The 13589-nt window shown below is 47.0% G+C and overlaps 1 protein-coding gene and 1 long non-coding RNA gene across 3 annotated transcripts in view; both read right to left on the bottom strand.

The window, feature by feature from the left end:
- Positions 1-13589, bottom strand: part of LOC135049882 (uncharacterized) — a 220811-nt gene that overhangs the window by 62447 nt on the left and 144775 nt on the right. For both annotated transcript variants that reach the window (XM_063955840.1, XM_063955839.1), the window contains exons 16-17: positions 9851-9939; positions 8890-8982 (exon numbers count right to left, since the gene is read on the bottom strand). In XM_063955840.1, coding sequence (XP_063811910.1) covers positions 8890-8982; positions 9851-9939 — 182 coding nt within the window. The remainder of the gene's footprint in view (positions 1-8889; positions 8983-9850; positions 9940-13589) is intronic.
- Positions 3021-3584, bottom strand: LOC135049885 (uncharacterized). Its single transcript, XR_010241502.1, has 2 exons — positions 3377-3584; positions 3021-3263 (listed from the first exon to the last, which is right to left on the bottom strand). It is a non-coding gene; the product is annotated as an uncharacterized LOC135049885 (long non-coding RNA).

Genomic DNA, 13589 nt, shown 5'->3' with positions numbered 1-13589 from the left:
TGCATGTGAAGATGCGATCCAGACCATTTGTCCAACAGATCCAGCAGGAAGGGCCTCGCATGAAACCTTCCGTACTGAAGTGCTTCATAAGAAGCCACCATTTTCCCCAGAAGGCGTATGCACAGATGTACTGAGTATCGGGTCGGCTTCAAGACAGCCCGAACCATCGACTGGATCACCATTGCCTTTTCCAAGGGAAGGAAAACTCTCTGAGACTCTGTGTCCAGTATCATTCCCAGGAAATGAAGCTTCTGCGTTGGTTCTAGGTGAGATTTTGGTAGGTTCAGAATCCACCCATGATCCAGGAGTTATCTGGTCATGAGACCAATGTTCTCCAACAACTGCTCCCTGGACGGTGCCTTTATCAGAAGATTGTCCAGGTAAGGAATTACGTTTACTCCCTGTCTGTGGAGCAACATCATCATCTCTGCCATCACCTTGGTGAAGACCCTTGTTGCTGTGGAGAGACCAAATGGTAGGGCCTGGAACTGTTAGTGACAGTCCTGCAGTGGAAACCGTAGATAAGCCTGATGAGGCGCCCAGATCGGAATGTGAAGGTACGCATCCTTGATATCCAGAGACACTAGGATTTCCCCCACTTCCAGACCTGAGATCACCGCTCTCAGAGACTCCATCTTGAATTTGAACACTCGTAAGTACGGGTTCAATGTGAGGTTCAGGATCGGTCTTACCGAACCGTCCGGTTTCAGTACTACAAACAAGCTGGAATAGTAACCCTTGTTTTGTAGATGAGGTGGAACTGGAACAATGACCTGGGTCTGTAACAGTTTCTGAATGGCATCCTGTAAGGTTATGCTTGCCTCTTGTGAAACTGGTGAGCCTGATTTGAAGAATCTGTGAGGTGGGAGCTCCTGGAACTTCAATCTGTAGCCCTGGGATATAAGTTCTATGACCCAGGGATCCTGGCACGATCCCAACCAGACTGAAGAATTTTAGCCGGGCTCCCACCCGCCTGTCTTCCAGGCATCGCTGTCCACCGTCATGCGGAAGGTTTTAAAGAAGCAGAGCCTGAACCCTGTTCCTGGGAACCAGCAGTTGCTGGTTTGCGTGGTTTACCCCAAGCACCTATGGCGCCAGTAGAAGAACCTCTGGCTTTGCCCCTGAATTTGGCAGTCTGAAAGGACTGCAAATTGGGTCCTGAGTAGGCCTTCCTAGCTGGCGGAGCTGCAGAAGATAAGTATGTGGACTTACCTGCAGTATCACGGGGGATCCACTTGTCGAGTTCATCTCCAAATAAGGCCTCTCCTGTGAAAGGCAGGTCTTCCACGCTTTTCCTGGAGTCCGCGTCAGCAGTTCACCGATGTAGCCATAATCTCCTGCGTGCCGACACTGCCATAGCTGTAGTGCGTGCATTAAGCAAACCTCTCTCTTTTATGGTTTCCACCATAAAGTTTGCAAAGTCTTGTATATGTTTCAGGAGCAAAACAATTTCCTCTTGAGGTAAGGTGTCTAACCCCTCAATTAAATTACCTGACCATTACCTTGTGTAATCCACCCACATGCTGTAGTGGGTCTCTGGGCCACCCCAGCAGCAGTATACAAAGGTTTGAGTGTAGTCTTAATCTTGTGATCAGCCGCGTCTTTTAGGGAGGCTGCACCAGGGACAGGTAATACAATTTTCCGTGAGAGCCTGGAGACTGACGTATCCACTATCGTGGATTTTCCAATTTTTTCCCATCCTCAGGAGGAAAAGGAAAAAGATCAGGGCCAGCGCCACCATTAGGCAGCTTTAGGCAGCTGCCTATGGGCGCCGGCCACTGGAGGGCGGTGCTGCACACTGCAGTGAAATAATTCTTTCTTTATTCCATTAGCTCGTCTGAGCTCCTCCTCTTCCTTAAGAGAGGAGGAGCAGGGATGCCGCGGCAGCTCAAATGGCTCATGTGTGTGAGTGTAACTGGTTTCCCGCATGTTACACCCCCTCCCCCCCCCAACGCATGATTGCAGTCTCCCGCCGGTTACCCCCCACAAGCGCAGTTCCCGCAGGTTACCCACGCTCCCCCCCCACTGTCCCGTGTGCAGCTCCCGCAGGTTACCCACGCTCCCCCCCCACTTTCCCATGTGCAGCCCTCCCGCAGGATACCGGTACCTCCCCCCCACAAGTGTAGCTCCCACAGGTTACCCGCGTGTCTCCCTCCCCACGAGTGCAGCTCCCACAGGTTAGCCGCCCTTCTATTCCCCCCCCCTTCGTTAGTGCAGCTCCCGCAAGTTACCCGTGCCCCCCTCCCCCTTGCAAGTGGAGCTCCTGCAGGATACCCGTGCCTCCCTCCCCCCTCGTAAGTGCAGCTCCGGCAGGTAACCCGCGCCACCTCCCGTGACGCTAGTGCAGGCTCCCGCAGGTTACACCCCACCCCCGCATCCCAAATTGCAGACTACCTTATGCGGCTGCAGGCTCCGCATGTTTCCTGCTCCCTCTCCCCACAATTGCAGATTCCATCAGGTTACCCACCCCACCCCTGCGAGTGCAGGCTCCTGCAGGTTACCCACGCATCCTCTCCTCCCAGCGAGTGCAGGCTCCCGCGGGTTACCTGTGCCCCCCACCAGCGAGTTACTCCAGGGGTAGCCTCTTGATTGCTGATTCCCTCAAGTTACCCGGCTGAAGGCTCTGCATGTTAGCTGCTCCCCTCCCGGCGATTGTAGACTCCCTAAGATTACCCTGAGGGTAATATATATATCATATTTACATTATGTACTTTATGCAGTCTCATCTTTAATATATACACACTGGTACATCATGATCTATACACTTACACCTACATAAATAAAAGATGCATCAGTGTGTATATAGAGATGAGACTAACGTGTGTGTATGTATGTATATATATATATGTGTGTGTGTGTGTCTGTGTGTGTATGTATATATATATATATATATAGTATAGAAAAAGAGGAAAAGAGGAAAAATGGCGTCCCAGGGGTTTACAAATACCCTTATACAAAGACTATTGCTTAACAGGATTTGCAATCAATATTTATACAGGTTTTTAAAACACATAACGGACTGTACTTTTCATAAAAATGTATTAAAACAATTATACAGAAACATGAAGTATATCCATCATTATTACATGTACATTATGATGTAGTTTCTCCTACAGAAATCCATCAATGGGATATGGAGGAAAGAAGGCAACCTTTCTGTTGTATCCTTATTCTTCCTCATTAAATATTCTGAGATAACATCAACAAGAAATACAGTAACCCAACGCGTTTCGTCTAGGAACTAGACTTCATCAGGGGTGCGTCTTAGATAATAATGTCTATCCAAAAGAGTGATAGGCCTCGATCATTGGCCGAATAGGTTCATACGTGGGCTTCCAAACATCAATGAGGCGTGAAATAAGGGCATAAAGTCAGCCTCGTGAATCTGGTAACTCAGATTACGAAGAGCTCAAAAGGGAAGCATTCGTATGAAAAAAAGAGGAATCGGCAACTTCATGCACACATGGAGGACCTCAGAAGTCACAATACAGGTGAAAAATGCAGAAATCTATACAGAGTCCTTATGGTATCCTATGGATATGATACCTTCCAAATAGTGATCAGCAGTGATCCAGTGATCATGCAATGAATGCATTTTTCACCTGTATTGTGACTTCTGAGGTCCTCCATGTGTGCATGAAGTTGCCGATTCCTCTTTTTTTCATACGAATGCTTCCCTTTTGAGCTCTTCGTAATCTGAGTTACCAGATTCACGAGGCTGACTTTATGCCCTTATTTCACGCCTCATTGATGTTTGGAAGCCCACGTATGAACCTATTCGGCCAATGATCTAGGCCTATCACTCTTTCGGATAGACATTATTATCTAAGACGCACCCCTGATGAAGTCTAGTTCCTAGACGAAACGCGTTGGGTTACTGTATTTCTTGTTGATGTTATCTCCGAATATTTAATGAGGAAGAATAAGGATACAACAGAAAGGTTGCCTTCTTTCCTCCATATCCCATTGATGGATTTCTGTAGGAGAAACTACATCATAATGTACATGTAATAATGATGGATATACTTCATGTTTCTGTATAATTGTTTTAATACATTTTTATGAAAAGTACAGTCCGTTATGTGTTTTAAAAACCTGTATAAATATTGATTGCAAATCCTGTTAAGCAATAGTCTTTGTATAAGGGTATTTGTAAACCCCTGGGGCGCCATTTTTCCTCTTTTTCTATACTCTATTTTCTTTGCTCAGTTCCTCCTAACAAGGAACTCAGAGGAACCAGGCAGCCCATCCTAGAGATAGATATACCTAATCGCCTATTTTGAAACCAATTAGCGCAGGAGGAGAGTGTTTGTGGAGTTTATGTATATATATATATATATATATATATATATATATATATAGCAGCAAAGAGAAACAAACGGCACTCAGGAATTCCAAGATGGTTATATCTGGTCTACGTTTCGGAGACCTTTAATCTCCGTCGTCAGGACATAAATTTATGTCCTGACGACGGAGATTAAAGGTCTCCGAAACGTAGACCAGATATAACCATCTTGGAATTCCTGAGTGCCGTTTGTTTCTCTTTGCTGTCTATTATTCCAATTCGGGCACCAGGATCAGCTGTTTCCAGTATAGGAGTGCCGGACACCACTGTGTATTATATATATATATATATATATATATATATATATATATTTATATAGGTGGTAGTGTATAGATCATGTGCCTCTGTGGATATGCATATAGATGAGACAGTTTACATCAGGTACTTACTGTATGGGCCAAATTCAATTGTTTCTTGGGCAGCCGCCACTAGAGGGCGCACAACGGCAGCAAATGCAATTGTTCTGCCACTCGGGCACTTGGCAGCCGCGGAGGACACATTTTTTCTCGCAGCCTTCTGAGGTGCAAGAAAGAATGTGTCCAAACCCGGTACTTTGGGTGTCCAAACTGGCGTTTGGATGCCCAATGCAGGAGTTTAGATGGGTTTAGCCACTTTACATGGCTAAACCCTGTCTATTTGGGCACGACATGCGCAATGTGCATGGGCGACCAAACAACAATTTAATAGTGACAATTGTTTGGGCGTCTAAATAGTCCTGAATTCCCCCCTATGTGTATAGATTGTGTTCCTGTATGCACATGGGACTATATATCATGTACCTCTATGTGAGCATTGTACCTGAGGCAGTGCCAGCGCCACCATTAGGCTAATGTGTATGGGTGCTGGTATTTGATGGGCGACGCTGAATTGAACCAACAAATGAAGGCTGTGACAAGATGTGTGCTGCGCTTGTGTGGCACTCGCTCCATGCTCAGCCATGTTGGATCTGCCGGGCCAGGGCTGGAGCCGCATGTCCGGTGCCTGCCCCCACCTGCCCCCCCTCCCGGTGTCGCTCCCTCCCCTTCCCTCGACCCGATGATTGGGAAGAAGATCCGCTCACTCCGCCGGGATCACAAGCCGTGCGTGGAGCTACTGGAGTCCGAGGAGGAGGCCATGACTGGGGTCGGCACCTTCACCCAGGTGGCAAGGGCTTTGTCAAACACCAGTTTATCTGCCCCCCCTCCTAGCCAGCCCTAAAAGGCAGTGGCGACAGGGAGTCCAAGCCTGGCAGTCTCTACCCTGTGCACGAGTGAATTTTAAAGGGCAATGGCCCTCATTCCGAGTTTATCACTCGCTATCTGCTTTTAGCAGCCGTGCAAACGCATAGTCGCCGCCCACGGGGGAGTGTATTTTCGCTTTGCAGGAGTGCGAACGCCTGTGCAGCAGAGCAGCTGCAAACATATTTTGTGCAAAACAAGACCAGCCCTGTAGTTGCTTATTCTGTGCGATGATTGCTGCGACGAGTGACGCAGTAATGATGTCAGATACCCGCCCAGCAAACGCCCGGCCACGCCTGCGTTTTTCCAAACACTCCCAGAAAACGGTCAGTTGACACCCAAAAACACCCTCTTCCTGTCAATCTCCTTGCGTTCGCCAGTGCGACTGAAAGTGTCGCTAGAACCTGTGCAGAACCACATTGCTCTTTGTACCCGTACGCTGCGCGTGCACATTGCAGTGCATACGCATGCGCAGTTTTTTTAACTGATCGCTACACAGCGAACAACGGCAGCTAGCGGTCAACTCGGAATGAGGACCAATATCCGCTGGCTGTCCACTCTCTCCCAGAGCCACAGCATTAGCCAGGAGGACAACCATGGTCAGTGCCTTACACCTCAGCTGGCTGCCATTCATGTGATCAGCAGGAGATTTGCAGCAGCTGCACCTCTCTAGTGCCTGAGAGGTGTCAGCTGGCTGTAGATGGCCAAAATAACATGCCAAAACAGTAATGTGTGAATATAAATAAATAAATATATATATATATATATATATATATATATGTTATAAAAAGTTGCCGACATCTCACTTTTTCACCTGAGGGGCTGAGTATTGCTGGGAGTGGTGGTAGAGGGGGTTAGCTGAAGATTTGCCTAGGGTGCTGAGAAATCTTGCACCGGCCCTGAAAAAGATGATAACAACATCCTAGGAATTTAAAATTTCTTATCTGGATTAACCCACGGTTCTTCAAACAGGGTATTCTGTAGGTCTTTTGACACCAGAAAAGGTGCTGAGGATTTTTTCTTAATAACAAAGTAAGATTCCTCACTCTCCTCTGTCACCTTATCAGGGATATTTAGAATTTCTCTGATAGCTTCTATGAGAACCTCCCCTACCTCTATGTCCACCTCACCTTCCTCCATTTTTGACCCTTCATTATCAGAGTCAGAATGTAGGATATGGGCCAAAGTGCGTTTTTGCGGACAAATGGTAGAGGACTGAGACGCTGGTCTGGGTTCTGAGTCCTTTTTAATAAACTCAGCCATCTTAAGTATTGCAATTCTGTAGAAATGGTGGAAATCATTCCCCTAATGGAGTCCAGTTGTTGGTTCTGCCCCACTAGCCTGGGAAGGGATACTACACTGAGCACACTCTAGTGGACCCCTGGAGAAGAGGAACACTGTGCCTTACATGAAATACACTCTTTGCCTGCAATACTGCAGTAGTGACAACACACACACACACACACACACACACACACACACACACACACACACACACACACACACACACACACGAAAAAGGTTAAATGCACAATTAACCCACAAAGAGCCCTTCCAGAGAGACACAGAGAGAGTATGGAACCAGCACACAGCGCCCTTATCGCTAAGGCCAAGCTTAGCTGGGTCGCAGACTAAGTACCTAGATTAGGGATTTAGTACACTTGTAAATCGCTCCCCCCTGCTATGATACCCCTGGTACCGCTGAGGTAATCTGGAGGCTTTCCAGAGAAGCAGCGTATCCCTGTCAGTCAGCGTCTGTGTCATCTGCAGTAGGGAAAATGGCGCTTGTGAGCTGCTGGATCCACTCATAGTGAAGCCCTGCCCCTTCCCGCTCTTTATATTGGCTTTATGTATCGGAGTGCAGAAAATGGAGACAATCCCCTTTAATGGCTGTAGTGCCAGTCTGGGTACTGTGTACACTACAGTGTACTACTTAGTCAGGAGACTCAGTCCACCCCGTGTAGAAGTTGTGTGTCTCCGTACCCTCATGCCGCCATAATGGCTGGCGACCCGCTAATCAGGACGCCGGCTTAGTACTCACCACTCTTCATTCTTCTGGCTCTGTTAGGGGTGGTGGTGTGCTGCGGGAATGTACGCTCGCCGTGGCGGGGCTTGCGAATAGTTCCCTCAGGAGCTAGCATCCTGTCAGTGGAGAACGGGGCCATTAACCCTTAGTGGGGTTGGGCCATTCCTCCCCCTAAGTTCCACGAAGCAGGCAGGCTGGTGCTATCCAGTCCTGCATGAAAACAACAAACTTTCAAAATAAATGTAGAAAACTCTTCAGGAGCTCCCAGAGACGTGACCGACTCCTCCGGGCACATTTTCTAAACTGAGTCTGGTAGGAGGGGCATAGAGGGAGGAGCCAGCACACGCAATCAAACTTCTTTAGTGCCCATGGCTCCTAGTGGTCCCGTCTATGGGTGTCATTCCGACTCGACCGCATGCTGCACTTTGTCGCAGCCATGCCATGCGATCAGGTCGGAACTGCGCATGCGCTGCGGCCGCATTGCGCAGGTGCGTCATTGCCCGGCGACAGCTGTCGCCGGGCAGCGACGCCGCTAGCGAAGAAAGCGGTCGTAGCGGTGACCGCAAGAAGAGTGACAGGAGGAAGGCATTCCGGGGCGTCAATTCAACGTTTTCTGGGAGTGGTGCGGCAAACGCATGCGAGTCCAGGCGTTTGGAGGGCGGATGTCTGACGTCAATTCCGGGATCATCAACGCTGGATTCATCGCACAGGCTAAGTAACTGGTCTTGTTCTGCACAAAACTTTTTTTGCATAGCAGGGCTGCACAAGTGATCGCAGCCTTGCTATACAAAAATACACTCCCCCATAGGTAGCGTCTAGTTGATCGCACGGGCTGCAAAAAGTTGCAGCGTGCGATCAACTTGGGATGACCCCCTATACCCCATGGTACTAAATGGATTCCCAGTATCCTCTAGGATGTAAGAGAAATAGTCATTTTAAAAAAAAAATTTATTTTGTGTTTTTAAACATTTTTCACCCAAATTTGGTTATAGTTTGTGACGTGGATAGTAAATGCATCAAAAGATGGAAAAACCCTAAAAAACTTGTGTTGATCATATGTGTGTCGACATTTTTCAGGTCAACCTTTGACCCTGTTGACCTATTGACTGTAGACCTTGTAACTGTCTATGAATCACCTCCCAATTCAAAGAAGCTTAATTTCTAGGAGCTTTCATGCAATATGCCATGTGACCACAGTATGGCACTATTACTGCACACAGTTTTCATTTCTTACATAAGGGATACTTGCTATCACAAAGCAAACAGATCATCATTGCTATATAGTGAGAAAAATATCTTACGTGTATCCGCAGACTCCATCATCTGCTGTAAGAGATCAAGCATCACTGTATTGGCTGTTTTTCCATTCACTTCTCTAGTAATTTGAGGTGACACTGTAATAGGAGTATCAGTTGAATAGGACATATCACAAGTCTGTACAAAGCTGTAATTTACATACAAAATATATTAGTAATAACTTTATACATTTAAATATTGCAACATTTCCCAATTTCTTGTGTAGTGGGGGTGGGGGGTGGGGGGTTTATCTCTACATATTTGTGGTCCCCAGTTTTGGGGTTTTATGATCACATTCATAGCCAATATTTAAAAGCGCAAGGCTTTTACTAGCAAGAAACGGCTAGTAAAAGCATTGCCCTATTAAATATCAGCCGTAAATACTGTACTATCTGAAGCCCTGGGTTTTACAACCCAATACCTCATAAATAATCCACTTGGAGTTGGTATTTTTCCATATGCAGTTTAACCCCCCCCCCTGCCCAAGAAAAAACCACACACACACACACACACACAAAACAAAGGCACATCGGATCAACATAAACAGATAAGGGCGGGATGCACCAATCATCGCTTCCCGCCACTCACCACATGCATATCAGCGTTTACCAATGCTGTATGCATGAACATGTAAGCAAAGGAGAGCTCCTGGGTAAGAGCTATCCTTTGCTGTGTGTGTACTTTTCTGGTTTATAACCTGTGCATGCGTCCAGTGATGCACGCTTCGCCGGGAGGGGGCGTTCTGGAAGGGATCTGATTGGATCCCTCTCAGTGGGGAGATGTGAAAGAAGCCTATAGACTTCTATAGGGGCAATGCAATCTAAAGAAGACTGCATCCAAGCACCACAATCTATCGCATTCTGGGGCTTGGTGCATATGCGGTAAGTGGCCAAACCTCCAGAAAAGGCGTTTTTGGAGGTTTGCCCGCATTTTACAGCTTCTTACATTCAATACAAGTTTACTAACCAATTTGTTGCTCCGGTGTTGAAGGACTGTCTGACGACTTTCTCTCAGTGGGGGTCTGCGATTTCACAGAGGGGGGTGGGGCCCTGATACTGCAATACAAGCCATATCCATCTCATCATCACATTTCATCTCAGCCCACTTACAGTACAAACAAGAAATATTTTCTTAGTAGACAGATTGCTACATGAGCGTGTTATTGCTCTTTCTGATTAGCATTGGTGATAAGTGACAGTATGTAAGATGTGCATGTACATGGAGAATGGAGCCAGATTAGGTCCAGGAAGCCTCTGCAGCTTTGTTGTTCCTACATTTCTGGGTATGGCAAACGCATTCCTGTACTAGATAGACTCAGCCACCTACCCATAAAGGTCTAAGGGGTGGGGAGAGCAGTAAGCAACACAAAATTAGTTCTCACCATACAAATTTCTGATCTTTCAGGTCTGACCCTTTTGACCCTAAAATAAATGGAGAAAAGCCCTATCACTGGAATAAAGACCAGAGAAAGGGCTTTTCACAACTTCAGAAAGGACTGTTAACACAGCTTTGCCTTCACATGGGAAGCAGTTAGCTTCCCAACAGATGGGATCCTGGCAGTCAATACTCTGACGCCGGGATCCCGAGGGAAGACATGATCCCGGCGTTAATACACCCGTGCCAAACGGTATGCCGGCATCAAAATACTGACAGCCAGCATCCCGATCGTCCTGATAGCGGGACGAGCAGCCATCCTGCCAGGGGGGGGGGGGGGTGACCAGGTTAGGTTTAGGCAGCAGAAGGGGGTTAGCTTCAGGGAGCATGGATGGGAGGGTTAGGGACCGGGGAGGGAGGGTTAGGCACATAGAAGGGTAGGTTAGGGTTAGGCATCTAGCGGGGAGGGATAGGGTTAGGCAGCGGGGAAGGGTGGGTTAGGGTTAGGCACCTAGCAGGTAGGGTTAGGTTTAGGCAGCAGGCAAGGGTGGGTTAGGGTTAGGGACCTAGCGGGGAGGGTTAGGGTTAGGCATCGGGGAAGGGAGAGTTAGGCACCTAGCGGGGAGGGTTAGGTTTAGACAGCGAGGAAGGGAGGGTAATGGGCCCTACACATTTGTTGATCCGCCGCCGAGCTGCCCGATGGCAGATACAGCCGACGGGCGACCCGGCGTCAGGGGGGGAGTGACGGGGGGAGTGAAGTTTTTTCACTCCCCCCATCACCCGGCTCCATAGCAGTGCAGGCAAATATGGACGAGATCGTCCATATTGGCCTGCATGCACAAGCAACGGGGCACTAGCGATGAACGAGTGCGGGGCCGCGCATCGTTCATCACTGGTGACTCTACACTGAAAGATATGAACGGTATCTCGTTCATTAATGAATGAGATCGTTCATATCTTTCAGTAACATCACCCAGTGTGTAGGGCCCATTAGGGTTAGGCACCTAGCGGAGAGGGTTAGGGTTAGGCACCCACAAGTAGGGGTCTAAATGGGTGGCTGTTGGGATTATGAAGGACGGGATGCCGCTGTCGGTATACTGACCGCTGGCATCCCATCCAGAGGCATTGGAATTTGGGGGGCAAGGGGGCAGCATGCCCCCCCTAACATGTCAGAGGCGCAGGCGTGGGGAGGGAGAGCGCTTACCCTCAGATCACAGTGGAGACTCTGACTTGAATACTTCGGTGCCGCAGCATGCTGCCCCATGTCCTGTCCAGCCAGCTCTTCACAGACTGAGAGGCATTACAGGGAGGAGGCAGGAATGTTCCAGCAGGCTCAGCATGGCCACGTCTCCTCCCAGTAATCTGTGAGAGCTGGCTAGGACAGGACATGGGGCAGCACGCTGCGGCACCTGAGTTTTGAAGTCAGATTCTCTGGAGGCCCTGATCCCGTTCATCGGCAAATCATACTGAACCCCTTCACGTAGGCAGCAATTGGGCTGAAATAATATATGGTTATCAAGTGGGTTAAGGGTGCAGTCATGTGCGCTTCTTTGAGTATTAGCATCCTAGAGTGACAGCAGGGTTCCCCTATTGATACCAAAATATAGATGAAGTGAAAGAGGATGCGTCACAACATAGGCTCTACTCAGATAATGTTGATGGTGGGTTGAACCTATATAGTGTAGGTATACAGATGTGCTTGATAGTTTGTGAACAATTCAGAATTTTCTGTATTTCTACTTAAATTTTTCCTAAAATTATCTCAGTCCTAATAGTAGATAAAGAGAACCAAATCAAACAACTGAGATGAAAAAATTAGATGTGCTCAATTGTTTATTGAGGAAAATTATCCAATATCACATATCTGTAAGTGGCAAAAGTATGTGAATCTCTGCTTACAGTATCTGGTATGACCCCCTTGTGCAGCAATAACTGCATATAAACATTTTAGGTAATCGTTGATTAGTCCTGAACATCATCTTGGAGAAATTTTACCCCATTCCCCTGTACAAAAGAGCTTCAACTCTGTTATGTTGGTGGGTTTCCTCCCATGAACTGCCCGCTTCAGTTTCTCCCACAACATTTCGACTGGATTAAGGTCAGGACTTTGACTTGTCCATTCCAAAACTTTACATTTATTCTTCTTTAACCATTCTTTATTCAAATGACTTGTGTGCTTTGGGTCGTTGTCTTCCTGCATGACCCATGTTCTCTTGGACAGATGTCCTGTGATTTTCCTTTAGAATCTCTCGGTATAATTCAGAATTCATTGTCCCATCAATGATGGCATGTCGCCTTGGGCTAGATGCAGCAAAACAGGCCCAAACCATGATAACACCACCTGGCGTGTTTCAGGTTACTATTATTATTACATTTTATTTATAGGGCGCCACAAGTGTTTCACAGCGCCGTACAAAGGACAGTACAGGGAGACAAAACTTAGCATTACAGTAAATATATAACAAAAATAGAGTACAGGTAACAAAGGGCACCACAATTCTCAAAACATAATACAACTTAGATGTAAGTAGCGAGGGAGTAATCATGGCATGGGGTTTTTAGGCTGGAATGCAGTGTTCTCTTTTCTCTGAACACAAACGCTTATCATTTAAACCAAAAAGCTCTGTTATGGACTCATCTGTCCACAAAACATTCCAATAGCCTTCTGGTTTGTCCAGGTGATCTTTAGCAAACTGCAGACGGGCAGCAATGTTCTTTTTGGAAAGCAGCAGCTTTCTCCTTGCAATTCTGCCAAGCACACCATTGCGGTTCAGTGTCCTCCTGATGGTGGACTCATAAACATTAACATTAGCTAATGTGAGAAAGGCCTTCAGTTGCTTAGAGGTTACCTTGCTCTTGGCATGATCTATGTTGGTCGACCACTCCTGGGGAGAGTAATAATGGTCTGGAATTTCCTCCATTTGTACACAGTATGTCTGACTGTTGATTGGTGGAGTTCAAACTCTTTAGAGATGGTTTTGCAACCTTTTCCAACCTGATGAGCGTCAACAGCTCTTCTGAGATCCTCAGAAATATCCTTTGTTAATGGCATGATACACTTTTACAAATGTGGTGTGAACATCAGACTTTGATAGATTCCTGTTCTTTTAAAAAGACAAGTTGTCCGCTCACACCTGATTGTCATCCTATAGATTGAAAATGCTTGACTCTTATTTCACTTGCCTAAAGGTTCACATACTTTTGCCACTCACAGATATGTGACATCGGATCATTTTTCTCAATAAACAAATGAGCACGTCTGATTTTTTTTTTGTCTTGTTTGATTTGGTTCTCTTTACTTTTAGGATTTATGTGAAAATCTGAGGTCATT

The sequence above is a fragment of the Pseudophryne corroboree genome, chromosome 2, assembly GCF_028390025.1.
Source record: "Pseudophryne corroboree isolate aPseCor3 chromosome 2, aPseCor3.hap2, whole genome shotgun sequence".
Taxonomy (NCBI): domain Eukaryota; kingdom Metazoa; phylum Chordata; class Amphibia; order Anura; family Myobatrachidae; genus Pseudophryne; species Pseudophryne corroboree.
The sequence above is the reverse complement of the archived record's forward strand: the minus strand, read 5'-3'. Positions and strand labels throughout refer to the sequence as shown.